Raw genomic sequence first — 14977 nt, forward strand, 5'->3', positions numbered from 1 at the left:
CTAGGAAATTTTTAAATTACATATATTACTTGAATTGTATTTCTTATGGACAGCACTGCTCTAGGGTGAAGATGTGTTGGTCTGCCAGGAACCACACAGGTCAGGGTATTGTGCAGAGAGGAAACAATTAGCCAGTGCCCTTAGGAGTTTCTGGACTTGTTGGGAGGTCCCTCTTAGTGGAATGGGTATCCTGGAAGGCCCTGCTTGGTTGTGGGGATGGGGTGCACAGACAGAAAATACCTATCCAGGGCCTGGCAAAAGGCCATTGCTGGAAGGGTAAACTTATAGGTTCTCTGTCTAGATCAGAAGGGGAGAGAAAAAATTAGTTAATTTCTAATTAGATGATATGGTCTGTTTCTACTTCTTGTTCCTTGCTGGTTAGAACAAGAAAGGCTCTCTCAATTCTACCTCTACCAGCTTTTTCACCCTAAGAGGTGCACATGAGAGTGAGGGTAGATTGGCGCCATAGGTATATACAACCTTAGGGCTTTCTCTCTGGTGACCACAACTTTCTTCCTGAAGCTATATTTAGGTGTTGGTCTAGGAAAAAGGATGTGAGTTTTTCAGGATCCTGTTTTATCCAACAGACCCCACACCACCCCCCACCCTGCAGCTGTCTTCTGTTTTGTCTGGAACTTCCCCTTCCTTCCCTCCCTGCTTCACTTTGGGCACCCAAGTACTATAAAGGACCTAGATGGGCCCCCTGAAACTCAACACTACTACTTGTTAACTGGTGACATCTAACATATCCTTAACTTTCTAAGTTCCATTTTCTCATTTGTAAAATGGAAATAATGGTACATATCTTGCAGAAATGTTATGAAGGTCAAATGGGATAGTGTGTATGAAGTACCTGGCTACCAGTCCTATCAAGAGAAAGTCATTACATAAAGGCTGGATCCCAAGGTTCTGGGAGTCAGTGGCTAAGTCTGCTGCTCTAGGGGACATAGGAAGGAGCCTGGTAGCAGGTGATGTCTGTTGCTTTTGTGGAAATGACTGAAGAAGATGATGGTGCAGAGCCCCTTTCCTTTGCCTTTTTTGCCTGAACTTCAATTGATTTAAAGATAACTTGAGATTTACTCTTGCCAGCAGGTCGGTCTCTCCAGGTGTACCTAAGCCTTGGTCTAAACAATAAATTAAACTGTTAAAATATTGTATAAAGCAGAGTACCTGATACATAATTAGCACTCAGTGAGGGTAGTTGGTCATATCTAGACTTGAGATTCAGGAAGAGATTGCTGGAATAATCTTTTTTTCCCTTTCCATGTTTCTGTTTACAGGCAGCAAGGTGGGGTCCAAAGGTCCTGTGCTAAGCACTCATAATCCTCTAGGGGTGCCACCCCGAAAAACAAAAACCCCATCATGTTTAACTTAATGAAAAAAGATAAGGACAAAGATGGCGGGCGAAAGGAGAAAAAGGAGAAAAAGGAGAAGAAAGAGCGGATGTCAGCAGCAGAACCTGCGGAGCCTGGAGGAGATGAGTCCTGCGCCGGGGATTCTTCAACCTGAACCGCTCCTCCAAGCGTGAATCCAAGACACGCCTGGAAATCTCCAACCCTATTCCCATCAAGGTGGCCAGTGGCTCTGACCTGCACCTGACTGACATTGACTCTGACAGCAACCGTGGCAGCATCATCCTAGACTCGGGCCACCTAAGCACAGCCAGCTCCAGCGATGACCTCAAGGGTGAAGAAGGCAGCTTCAGGGGCTCTGTGCTCCAGCGGGCAGCCAAGTTTGGCTCGTTGGCCAAGCAGAACTCACAGATGATTGTCAAGCGCTCTCTTTCTCTCAGCGAAGCCGGGATGAGAGCGCCTCAGAAACTTCAACTCCCTCAGAGCACTCTGCAGCACCATCACCACAGGTGGAGGTGAGGACACTAGAGGGACAACTGATGCAGCATTCTGGCCCAGGCATCCCTCGGGCAGGACCCCGTTCTCGAGTCCCTGAACTGGTCACTAAAAAGTTCCCAGCTGACCTGCGCCTTCCCCCGGTGGTGCCTCCACCACCCCCTTCCCCCAGGGAGCTGGAACTGCAGCGAAGGCCCACTGGAGACTTTGGCTTCTCCCTGAGGCGTACAACCATGCTGGATCGGGGACCCGAGGGCCAGGCCTATCGCCGGGTGGTTCACTTTGCTGAACCAGGTGCAGGCACCAAGGACCTGGCTCTTGGGCTGGTGCCAGGAGATCGACTGGTAGAGATTAATGGGTACAACGTGGAGAACAAGTCCAGGGATGAGATTGTGGAGATGATCCGACAGTCTGGAGACAGTGTGCGGCTTAAGGTGCAGCCCATTCCAGAGCTCAGCGAGTTGAGCCGGAGCTGGTTGCGGAGTGGTGAGGGACACCACAGGGAGCCAGCCGATGTGAGTGCTTCCCCAGGTGCCAGGGGTGAGCAGGAATCTGGGATGTAGCATTTTATGCAGGTGTACTTAGGTGGATGACTGAGAGTATCCAAGAGCTGTGGTCAGAGCTTAGATAGCATAGAAGTTGGGGGGTTGTATCACTCCCTTTGCCCGTCGGGAGGAGTAACCTCAGGAGAGGGTGTCCCATGCCAGATGCTTATTACCTTTGTCTCTGTACCTTGTCAAGCAGCTAAGTACAACTCCTCAAAGATTCACAGTGATAGAGTTCTCAATAGTTCAGCCAGGCCTCATGGTTTGATGTTTTCCTCTAATATTCTGTTGGATTGACTTGATTGAATTCAGCATAATGTCTTTCTCAAGGGTGTTGGGCAAGAACAGGTTCTGCCTAAACTTTAGCTGCATCCCTGGAGCCCTCAGGAGAGGTTGATGTTGGTTGATAAAACTGCCATGGCAGTATTCAGCTTCATGATATGAGAGAGGGTAGGGTACTGGGCACCCTATTTCCTGAGCCCTAAATTGGGCTAACACGTGCTACTTCCAAATATGAGAAATAATATAGACACTAGATAGGAATTCCATGTTTATTTCAATTTCGAGTAGAAAAAAAAGACAAATGATTTCAAATCAGGACTGAACAACTGCTACAGCTAAGGCTCTGGGGAAGATAATCTTCTCCAGGGCCTCTTCTTGCTTCCGAGTAGGTAAGGTATTAAATACCAGAGAGATCTCAGAGTAGCGGGACTAGGTCATGGAGGCCCTTGTAAATCATGGTTGAAATCATAGATTTTATCCCAGTGAAGTGGGACCATCAAAGAATTTGAAATAGGGGAGTGATTGGGTGAGATTTATAAAGGCTGCAAGAATTTTTATTACTCTCCGGAAGAAGAAAAATAATGACTCCAGGAAATCAACAGAAATCAAATCTACAGAGATAGTGTATCCTGAGTATCCCTGAGATCCCTAACTGTGATCCTGGCCTCACAAATCTACAGAGGAAAGCATAAGAGCAGAGATTTAGATCAGATAAATGGGCAGGTTTCCACGGAGAACTAAAACCTCTAATCCCAGTGGTCTTTTGATGGGGCTGGGGGAGGTGACATAGTTTGGAATATCCTGCCTGGAGATAGCATATCCCTCCCTCCCTGCTGTGGGTTTTAGGACTGTCCAGATCTGGGCCTTGCAGCCTGACCAGCACACAGCTGGCTGGGACCTTTCAGCACTGAGTGGCCAGCCAGATGTGTCAAAGTCAAAAAGAAGAGGAAGTGCTAAGGAAGCAGGCAGAGTCCAGCTCCAAACTTTCTCCCAGGGAGAGGAAATGGATGTTCAGGATGGCTATTCAACCTGACAGTATATTGGACCCAGAGGGAGCTGACAGTGGCAGGGTCAGACTCTGGCAGGATATACTGAACTTGAGTTCCAGGTCTTTCTTTACCCTGGGGCTAGTTGGATTTGTGGTCAGGGATGAGTAGTGAGTGGGAGGGAGCCTGTGTGAAATCCAGAGAAAGATCTGGATTCATTCATTCCAGAAGCACACATTGAGCACTTGCTACATGTTAGCTGGCAAGTTAGACTGAACTCAGGGAACCACGATTTAGAGGAGGAAGACAAGGGAAGGGTCTTTATCTTAAAACCAAAGGTTGTAATCCATTGCTATGTCTGTCTACTTTCTCCCAGGCTAACATTGCTTTTAACAGATGGAATTTTCTTCCTAAAGCATAAACCCCCTGGGTATTGTCACCAGCTCCCTGCTGAACCACAGCAAGACCTCTGTGGGGCTCCAGACTTGGCATCCTAGATGCCATTTAGTTCTCTCTCTGTAGCCCAGGGATCATCCTGGCATCTCACATTTCCTAGCCACTTTCCTTTTCCGACTAGCTGCTGCTGTCCCATCCCTGGGGAGGTGGATGGTTTAGCTTTGGAGGTTGCCAGTGGAATCCATGTTGCAGCTGGTATCCCTGAAACACGGGCTTGCTCTAGCCCCAAGGGGCAAGCCCAGCTGGTACCCAGAGGACTTCTTCCCTAGGCCTCAGCCTGGCAGATCTGGCAGGGGAACAGTAAAAACTCCATCCCCATGTGTCTCCCTGAAGTTATCTGGCAATACAAGACAGAGAGGACCAAGAAAAGCCCTTTCTCCAGCTGCGTGGTGGTAAGGACACATGCCACAAGCAGAGAGGAGCAGAGCCTTAGCATTTCTATCTTTCTGTGACAGACTCCATGAGTTGAAGTGGCATGGGGGAGGGACTACAGCTCTCTTGTGGCCCTCAGCCTCTATCTCTTTCTCTTCCTCCCACTCTGATTCCTGATACTTTTCTTGGCATCAATTCTAATCCCAGTTCTGCACCAAGAAAAGAGTCTTCTCAGGGCTGGGGTTGTAGCTCAGTGGTAGATCGCTTGTCTAGCATGTGTGAGGCACTGGGTTTGATCCTCAGCACCACATGAAAATAAATATATAAATAAAATAAAAGTATTGTGTCCATCTACAAATTAAAAAAGAAAGAGAGAAAGAAAGAAAAAAGAAAAGTCTTCTCACCTCCTGCAGGTTCCTGGTCAGGGTACCCTGATGATGGTAACTCCACAGGAATAGCTTTTGGTGGCCACCCTGCCCATCAGACCATCCATCAACTGTGTCCACATGCTGTCCATTCCCAGGGAGTTCTGAGGGAGCTGACCAACTATCTGTTCTCTCCTACACACAGACGGGGGCCAGGGCCCCATGGTTGCTCTCAGCAGCCTGTTCCAAAGGCCCAGGGAGAGACAACCCTCAGAGTTTTCCTCTCACCAAGGAGTATAGAGAATGCTTGACTCACACCTTCTTCATGCGTCCCTGTAGATGAGGATCCATGAGGAAAAGGGGTAAGCCACAGGGGTAGGATAGATTTGGGGCCTGACAAATTACTAAGAGAAGCAGCTCTTTCTTCTGCCATCTCTCTCTCCATCTACCTACTCATTTGTTGAGCACCTCCTGTGTGCTTGGTGCTCCAAGGAATGCATAGCCTAATGGGAGACAATGACAATGCCACTGTAGCAACTCAGTGACAGGGTCCAGGACAGGGTACCAAGGAGCACAGACAATAGGCTTCAACTACAGTGTTGAGAGTGGTTGACAAAAGCTGACATCTGCATAGGAGTTGGGTGATAGGAGTCAGGAGGAAGTGGAAGACTGTGAGACCCATGCCAAGGCCTCAAGGTTGGAGAAAGAAGGACCTATTTTGGGAGCAAGCCTGGAGGACAGTGTAAGGGGAGTGAATGCTGAGAGAAGCAGCAGGAGAGAGAAGCAGAGGCTACCCTAGGTCCCTTTGAGCTCTGCTGGGGAATTTGAACTTTAACCCAAGGGCCTCAAAGCCATTTCAGTAGCGAGTGACAGGGAAAAGAGTTTAGAAAATCTCTTTGCCGGCTTCTGGAGAATGCTTGAGGACATAGCAGGAGTCACTTTAGGGAGGGCTAATTGGGGAGGCTCTTGAAGGAATCCTAGGAGAATGGATGGTGGCCTCAATGTGGGAAGAAGTGGAAGGAATGAACAAAGTATTGGATTCTATCAACCGAGGCAGGCACTTAGTCTCAGTGACTAATTGATGTGGGAGCCAAGGGTGAATAAGGGTCAAGTCAACTGCCAGCTTGGAGCAGAGATGCTCCTTTTCTTTGATTCTTCAGGGAAAGTTCTGGGAGCATTTATGTTTGGATCAATTACTCTATTTTGCTAAGTGCCAAGTATTCCTGAGTCTGGTCAGGTCAGGGGAGGTATTGGTAAAGATGAGGATCATAAGACCCAGTCAGATCAAAAGTATATCCTCCAGTTAGTTCCATGAGTATGGGTGGGAAAGTCAAGTTCAATAGTCTTGGGCTAGGGATTAGGGTCTGGAAGAGAAGGAGGCTGGCCTCTTTTGTTTGTATCCTCAGTGGGCCATCCTACAGGACAAGCAGATTGTCAAGGAGTGTAGGATGTTTCTTCTGGAAACATCAGAAAAGCTCACCCCACCTAAACCCTGGTTCCATGTGGTTGTCCTCTCCACAAAAAGCCAGAGGAGCCAGTCTGCATGGGCACCCTCCCCAGAAGCACTGTCTCCCTACTTTTGAGAATGGGAGGAGGCAGGATGTTTTAAAGAAAACCATGATTCCTTCACAGTCAAGCCTTGTTTCTGAAATCTGATGTTATTGCTTCTCCTCATGGACCATGGTGTTTGTAGTCAAGGACTCAGGTTCCTTAAAAGGTTAACTTGTCCACCCAACCCCTCCCCCTGCCACTCTCAGGAGAGTTAGGAGTGGGTAGATTATAGTGGAAAGAGCCTGGGCTTTGAGTCCAGACCTGGTTTGGGATTTACCAAATTAACTTTTCTGAACCTTCATGTACTCATTCCCTCAATACAACAGTTAACAAAGTCTGCTTAAGGACAGGCACTGTGCTGGGCACTGGGGGATTAAATATATAAAATGTGATCTTTCCTTGAGAAAGCACAGGACTAAATAAAGACATGCATCTGGGCACATAGATGCTATCAAGAAGTCGGTGCAGGCACATGGTGGGGCAGGAAGGAGGAAGTAGTTAGTTCTGCCTGGGGGTAGAGGTGGCAATTATGAGAGGCCTCCTAGCGGAGGTAACCTGTGATCCTTATAAAATGTTTTCCCTCCCATAGTTTGAGAAGGTTAAATTGAAGAAGGATGCACACTCAACTAACTCCTGTCAGGTATTTCTGAGGACAGAATTGGAGGCTAATATATTGTACTATATTTTGTGTGTCTTTACTTAAGATAAGTATGTTTACGTAGTAGGTGAGATGACTTATGTGAGACTTTGGCAGGTGATATCTTAGAAAGAGCAGGACCCTTTCCCCTGCCCAGCCATCCTAGGAAGTTAATTTTGGGCTTCCTGTGTTCTCCTGTCATTGTCCGAGGAGGACCTGTTGCTTTTGTCTAAACTTTCTCTTTAGCTTTATCCTTTGAGATAGTCAGCTGAAGGAAGAGAGAGGATGCTGAGTGTGTCCTTTTCTTGTCTAGCTTTCTGGAGCCCAACAGGCTTGGTCATGGGTGACCCTGCAGAAGATTGGCCAGTCAGGGTTGCCTGAATCTAAGAGAAGGGTAGGAGATCCTCCTTGCTGGCTGTTGTGGAAGCCTGGAGCCCTAGGTAGAAATGGTATGAGCCACATCTGCCTTGTCCCCAGGGTTCCTGGGTGCTGTCAGGAGTGAGGCCTGCATGATTCCAAGGAGACCCTGGAAAATGTGCTGCTTCCAGGTCTGCCAAGCTTTCCTAGAGGCTTCTGGTGGTGGCAGAGCTGCAGAGTGCTGCCCAGGCTCAGTGTTCTAGAATGCTTCTGTTCCTAATTTTACTTCAAATGATCCTTGGAGGGCTTTTTTGTTTTGTTTTGTTTTTGTTTTAAACAGGAAATTTTTATTTCATTTTGTGCCAAAGCTTCAGGCACCTCTGCATCAGAGAGTCTTGCAATGTGAGAGTTCTGGCTTGGGGGCTCTGTGTGGAACCCAAACTAAGTCCTTGTGGTAGTGTGGAGCCAGTGGGAAGGTGTCAAGGGTTCAAGAAGTGGTGGGTGAAAGGTCTTTGATCCCATTTTGGGAGTTATCTATCCAGGATTAGTGGAGCACATGGGACCAGCAGGGTAGAGCAGTTGGGCTAGGTCATTTCTGTTCTGCCAGGTCCCCTTTTCTGTCTTTGAAGGCACTATTCTGCCTTTTTCCCATTGAGATGGTAGACAAATAGCAACCCCAGACAGTTCTGGCCACCAGCCTGTGGGTGGTGGGCACAGTGCCCAGGCCACATTGAACTGGGTGTGGGTACATGTCCTGGTCACTGGATGTTTTTGCAGGCTCAGCTAGGAGCACTGGCAAGGGGTTTGGGGTCTTAAAGGTGGCCTTCTCTGACCCTCTCCTGCCCCTGGCCAGAATCCCTCCAGCCTGCCCTGATATCTCCCAGCTACCCTGCCCTCTGCCCTTTGCTTCCTTCTAATCTCTCTTATTTACATTGAAATGGTTCTGGAAAATACCAGATAGGCAAACACCCTGACTGGGGGTGGCTGAGGAGTGGGGTGAAGGGGAGTGGTGTGGCGGGTGGGAACACAAGTATTTTAAAAATGCTGCAAATCTCTACAGCGTTTCCCAGAAACCACAAGCACGCGCTCCGCCTGCCAGCAGGGTTCCGCCACCCCGCACTGCACTGAGATGCTAGGCTGTCCTCACTGTGGCCCTGGTGGAAGGCAGCATCTGGGGTGGCAATGTAGTCCTGTGATCCAGATGGGGTGGCGGTGCCCTGCTGCCCAGGCAGGCTGCCTGGGGCCTCCATTGTCAGACTGGGCAGCAGTATCTGCCCCAGGCATCCGGCTGCACTGTGGGCGCTGAGTATGCCAGTCAGGCACTGTTTTACAGCCCCACACCCCTTGCTGTGCAGTTTTGTGGGGGAAGCCAACTCTAGAGTCCTGCATGCTGTTTGGTAATAGCGTCTGTGCTGTTAAATACAGGGGACAGTGTCAGCAAAGCTTATTTTTTCAGTTGTTGGCTCTGGTTTGGTTGGGAAACTATTTCCTTAGACCTGGGTCACCACTCTGGCTCCCTTAATCCCCTGCCATATGTCTCTCGGAATCAGGGCATGGTGTTCTGCCCTGGCGTGGCTGAGCTCCTGCTTTCCACAGACTCTGGCCAGGGAAGACTGGGGAGGGTTCTCTGTGTGGTGCCCCGCACAGTGCAAAGCACACACGTGCACCTGGGTGGCATTTAATGGCCTAGTTAAGATTCTACTGGGAAGTACAATCTTGAGGAAAGAAGACATGGAAAGTAAAGGAAGATGAGACTCATGGCATGTGTTCATTGTACGTCAGGCACTGTACTAGATGTTTCACATGTTAACTCATTTCATTTTCCCAATAACCCTTTGCATTAGGTATTATAATAATCTCTGTTTTACAGATGAGGAAAGTGGATTACCACCAATCATTGTATTATGGGCTAAGGTTAAGCAATTTGTATAAAGTTGCATAGCTATTAAGTGACTGGTTAGGATTTGAGCTTGGGCCATCAACTCTAAACTAGTGTGCTAAAGAGCATAGAGGAAAGCAGTAGGTGGATAGCCATATAAATCCACTGTCCAGCACAGACCTGGGCCCTTCTGATTCTTGCTGCCTGTAGTCACTAGAAGCCTCTTCATCTTGTCTTCCTTCTAGAAAGGAAGAGGAAGCCAGGGATGACTGGCCTTACTTGCTCTGTGGACAGTATCCAGCAGAAGATTGTGATTGGTGCTTTCAGTATCTCCGGCGGGTCAGTCAGAGGAAGTGAGCCCAAAATAGCAGCAGGCAGAATTCAATCTGGTGGGGGCTGGGAAACCCAGGAAAGGTGGCTGAGGGAAGCTTCAAGAAGGGATGACGCAGCTGCCTCTGCAGGTTTGCTGTGGTCCCCAGGGGGTGGAGAAGGGCACATAGAGTTGCCTCTTATGCAGCTTCCTTGCCAGATACTAGATCTAGCAGGCAGGGACATTGGCTCCCTCACCTTTTTTGCCCATACTGGCATGCTAGTTGCTGATCTCCATATCACTTTGGGGTGGCCGGATCCCATAGTGTCACTTCTGACCATGAGCAGTCTCCTCTGCATTGCACAAGGCTGTACACTGTGTTTCTTCTGTGTGCATTGTTGGGGAAAAGGCAGAGGAGCAAAGCTGGCAGAGGGTTTAACAGTGTTGGGTGTGCAACACAGAGTTCTTATCAGCTTCCATGGCGGAGCCCTGCCGCTCCTCTTGTCAATAGTACTTTTCCCTGCCCATGTGGCATACACACATGCACATTGGCCCCAGTTTGAATGTCACTTCCTTAGGGAAGCCTTCCCTGATCCTCTTAGTCCATATTATGTCCCCATTCTGGCAGCACCCATCCTTCTCCTTCATAGAAGTTGCGATTAATTACCTAATATTAGAACACCTCATGAGAGCAGTAGATATTGTTGAAGGAAAGATGATTCTCTGTGAACTTGTTGCACATTCTCTCTCGGTTTAGTCTTCCTTGTTCATTTCAGTTTTGGTTATTAGAACCCTCCCCTCTGACAGGCCCTGGTGACTGTCTGCAGTATGTTACCATGTCCTGCCTCCACCACTGACTCTGCCTCCTATGTGCTTGGGGACTTGGCACACAGGAGTGCAGGAGAGTGCGTTCTATAAGCATCCAGGAGCAGAGGCCTGGGGAAGGCACCAGCTTGGGTGAGAAGGAGATTCAGGGTTACATGGGGGCCACACAGTGTCCGGTCCAGGGAACCTGAAAGAATGTGCCTGTCTGGCCACAGGTCTCTCAGGGTTGGAATGTGACCCTGCAGGGCTCAAGGCTTCCTCTTCCCTCCTGCTGCTTTCCCTGGACTGCCTTCCTGCTGGAATGTCAGCAGACTGGGAATTTCACGACAAGAATCTTTCCCAGTCGAGCAACAGATTCCAGCTGGAGCCTGGGGACAGCTCCCACATGGTTAGGGGCCACCAGAGAGGGCAGGGACTGGTACTAGGGCAGCTAGAACTGCTGTGTTTTGGGGGCCCAGGGATAGATTCCATTTTCTACTGGGAGACGCAAATACCTCTCTCCCTCTTGGGACAGGTCAAAGGGAACCTGGGCTTCTGGCACTGAAAGGGCTCAAGAGAAGCTGTGTGAGGACTTGGAGATGAGAGAGAGACTCTACCTCTCTGAACAGAGACTGGCCATTTCCCACAAGGCCTCACTTCCTCCAACCAATTGGTGATTCAGAAAGAGGAGTCGCCCTCAGATTCCATCCTCAGGTGGGGCCTGCCTGCCAGACCCAAGTTCTCTGCCTACGGGGGCCACCGGGCCCATGATAGGAGGTAGCACTGCTGAATTTGTCACACATATCTGTCCTCTAATCTGTGGGTCCCAACATCTGTAGGGCCTGGCACCTCTCTTAGTGTCCTTTCTGGCCCCTGTGCCTTTGCCCCGATCCTCATTTTTTGCTGGCTCCTCCCTCTCATTCCATTTCTTTAAGGAGCTTGACTCACTTCCTTCTTCCCTCCCAACCTTCTCTCACTGCCAGGCCCTATGGCAAGCAGGGCAGTGCACTTCTAGTATGACTAGGAGGTCACTTCTAGCATGACTAGGAGGTTGCCTCTGGCTTTGGAGCTGGAGAGGGCTGAAGACAAGGTGGGGAGCCATGGCTTTGGGCCATAGGGAGACCAGGTACCAAGATCCTGGAGCCTTTGTGCAGTCAGCGCATGTCAGGAAGCCTTGAGGAACACCTGGTCCATATCTTACTGTGGGCTTGGTCTGTGGAGGAGAAAGGTCTAAGGTGCTGTCCCTGTGATTAGGGAGTCTGTAGTTTCCCCAGAACTAGACAGCTGTGAAAAGCTAGATCTTGGTGCTGGGTGGCATAGGCGAGAGTCCAAGCAATGACAGCACTGTCAGGCAGCATGAGACCATCATGATTCTCTGTGCCACCCAGTTTCATGCCCAGCCCCCTCACATGGAGGGGAAAGTATCTGGAGACCTCAGTGGAACCTTCCAGGGCACAGTGAAGTAGAAGGGTCTGATGCTCTCTCCTTGTATGAGTTCTTCCTGCTGGGGCCCTGTCTCCTGCTCCTCTTATACACTTCCTCTTCGCTTGTGGACTGGTTTGATTCTGGAGCTGATTATGAAGCCCTGGCTTCAGAGTGGTAGAAGGCCTCCTCCATGACTGGGCTGGCATCTTCCACCTCGCCCTCCCCAGAGCTGTTCAAGCTGCAACAGCCTGTATGCCTGGCACCAGGCCCTAGGGAATCCAGCTATGCTGAGCCTGGCACAGCCTTGCCTCCTTCTCAGTAGGCAACCTAGGTTACCTAAAGGACACAGGCACAGGGTAAGGTCCAGTTCCACTCATTTGGACATGCAAGGAGATCAGTAGAGCAGAGGGAAACTGGACCCATGGCCTGAGAAGCCTTGTGGGGACTGCTGTGGTTTGACTTCCTGGAATCCAGTGACCAGCAAACATCCCTGTTCTCCTTAGAACTTGGCTTTGCCTGGAAGAGCCCTGGTGCACAGCAGCCTGAGATTCTGGTCTCAGGATTTCTGAACAGTGACAGGAGTTTCTTGTTAGGTGGGTGGATGGGGACAGGCAGGAATGGGGCCTAGGCTTGGAGAAGATGAAGGGTGTCAACCTGACCACCTCACCCAAAACTGGCCCTCGCCCTCCCTTGTGGGAGGCGAACCACACTGTGCAGGCACACAGATGCCCGTCTGCATTTCTGCATTCCTCTTTACTTTCTCTATTTTCCTTGCCTCTACCCGTCATTACTTGACTTTGATCTGAGGAAGAAAACCATAGAAATGGGATCTGTGATAGGACATCCAGCTTAGAAATGGCCTGGGTGCCATACACATACCCACTGCAGAATCTAGACTGGTTCTTTTCTCTCAGACCCTCTCCAGAGCACTTGTGCCACCAGTCTCCAGTCCTCCTAAGTAACCCTCACCTTCTCTGTCCAGGGGAAGGCTGGCTTCAAACCCAAAGATTTGATCTCTGGAAAGAAGAGGCTTAGTTTTCCTGCTTTAATCATGGCCTCGACTTTCCCGCCCAGTCTGTCTTTCAACTAGTTTTGAGGCCTCTTTTCTGTGCCTCTAAAAGAGTGACCCATCCTCTAAAGGACCCCTACCTCATTCCCACCCAATCTCTTCAAAATACCCAGTCTGTAGCTGTAGGAACAGGTGCTTGGTAAATAGGAATTGAATGAAAGAGTTGGTTTTGGCTATAGGAAGTGCTTTCTGCTCATTTAGGGAGGAGAAGGAGGTAGAAGGCAGCACAGGAAGAAGGGCCCAGAAGTCAAAAGCTGTGTTTAGTTGTCTGTATTGTCAATATATTGTTATGAGTTGGGTGGCACATGGATTCCAGCCGAACTGCCTGGTCCAAATGTTAACTTGGTTAGTGACCTTGGGCAAGTTATTTAATTTCTTTGGGCCTCATTTTCCTCATCTGTAAAATGAGAACTATAGTAATTCTTTCCTTCTAAGATTGTTCTAAGGATTAAATGAATCAATACATATAAAATCACTTATAACAGTCTCATAATAATGCCTCCTGAGTATGGTAGTACCCCTATCCACAGGGAACACATCCCAAGACCCTCAGTCGCTGCCTGAAACTGTGGATACCATGTTTTTCCTAAACATGCATATATATGATAAAGTTTAATATGTATGAGGCACAGTAAGAGATTAACAGTAATACTAAGTATACTGTAGTAAAAGTTATTTAAAACTGATGAATTGCTTATTTCTGGAAATTTCCATTAAATATTTTTGGACTGAAATTGTAGCAAGTGAAAATATAAATAAGGGGGACTACGTAGGAGCTCCAAAGTGAGCATGATGGTCATCATTAATCCATCTCTGATACCTTGGGAAGCACTTGGTGCCTGGTAGCATGGACCATCTGCCCACAGGAATGCCGAAGGCCCTGTTACTGTTAATGACTCAGCTATGAGTCCTTTACTCTTGTCCTCAGGCTGGTGCTTTTGCTCAATGTGCCCTTAGGGTGGAGAGAGGGAAACAGGCTCAAGCTTAACTCAGGGTGGCAAATCATCCCAGAGTAGCTTTGCCCTGAGTTTCCAATCTGGTCTCTCATTTGATGCCAGTTTTTCAAATTGTGCTGCTTTTTCTGTGACTTCCCTCAGTCAAATTCTTTGCTGATGCCAATACCTTTAGAGTACCAGCCTTCTTTCTACTTATTTGTTTTCCAGTTGGACAAACTCACTCTGCATTTTTTTTTTTTTTTTTTTGTGTGTGTGTGTGTGATCATTTCATCGATTCTGTTTCTTCGCACTTGTCTTGCTCCTGGAAGCCCACCTAGGGTTAGGGTTAAGCAAGAATTGAGGTATAGAATAGAAGACAACACCCTGACCTGACAGTTCCTGGTTCTGTCCTCTGCTCCTTCCATCACATATATGAGCTCACCTGGACTCTCTTGTTGAATTTTCTAACTACTGTGGCAAAATCTCAGACTGAGTCCCTGGGATAGAATGTGATAGTGGTCAGATCTATTTCTCTTGACATTCTCCCATGCATCCAGCCTGGTGGGGCTTGTCTGAGCCTCTCTAGCTTGTTGCAGGTGCCCAGAGTCAGCACTTCACTTCTTCCTCATTTGGTTTATCCAGTTGGCCACACAGAGAGGTGTCCAGTTATGGCCCTTATTGCCCCATGGAGGAACTCCTGGCATCTTGACCTGGACAAGGTTTCAGAAGTCTTATTTGCCCTTGAAAGTTCAGGATTCTGTTGGGACTTCTCTCTCTGGGGCATTAACAGCTGATGAGGCCTACAGTGGATGCCAGGGAAACCCTCAGGCCACTACATTCCAGATGTCTTATCCAGGCAAGGCCCAGAGACTGTAGAAACAAGGAACGATTGTGCAGCACTGAGGGGCTTTCTCCTGAGCCTGGGACGCCGTGGGGTGGGGGCAGGCTTCCATTCAGCCTTGCCTTTTTAGGCTTTGTGGCATGTGGCTTCTGCTTTCCAGCTGGGTATTAATTGCAACTTCAGTCCCCTCCCCCACTTCTTTTTGAGGCCTAGGAAATAAGATAAGACATGTGGGACAAGGGTCTAAGCAGACTCTGGGCAGAGATTGTAGAGAATAGCAGGTAGTCAGGGCCACCACCTGAAGGAGACTTTGGCA

General features: G+C 48.8%; 2 protein-coding genes across 2 annotated transcripts in view; both read left to right on the forward strand.

Annotated features, from left to right (window-relative positions):
- Positions 1-4862, forward strand: part of LOC306656084 (unconventional myosin-XVIIIa-like) — a 53963-nt gene extending 49101 nt beyond the window's left edge. The window contains exon 3 of the transcript XR_013762403.1: positions 2842-4862. The gene's annotated coding sequence lies outside the window, so the exon portion shown is untranslated. The remainder of the gene's footprint in view (positions 1-2841) is intronic.
- Positions 1-14977, forward strand: part of LOC306655992 (unconventional myosin-XVIIIa-like) — a 96669-nt gene that overhangs the window by 8907 nt on the left and 72785 nt on the right. Inside the window, 4 exon segments of the mRNA XM_079130747.1 lie at positions 1281-1458; positions 1460-1483; positions 1485-1776; positions 1779-2362. Of these exon segments, the coding sequence (XP_078986873.1) occupies positions 1363-1458; positions 1460-1483; positions 1485-1776; positions 1779-2362 (996 nt within the window). The 5' untranslated portion in view covers positions 1281-1362.

The sequence above is a fragment of the Sciurus vulgaris genome (assembly GCF_902686455.1).
Source record: "Sciurus vulgaris genome assembly, chromosome: 3".
In the NCBI taxonomy this organism is placed as follows: Eukaryota; Metazoa; Chordata; class Mammalia; order Rodentia; family Sciuridae; genus Sciurus; species Sciurus vulgaris.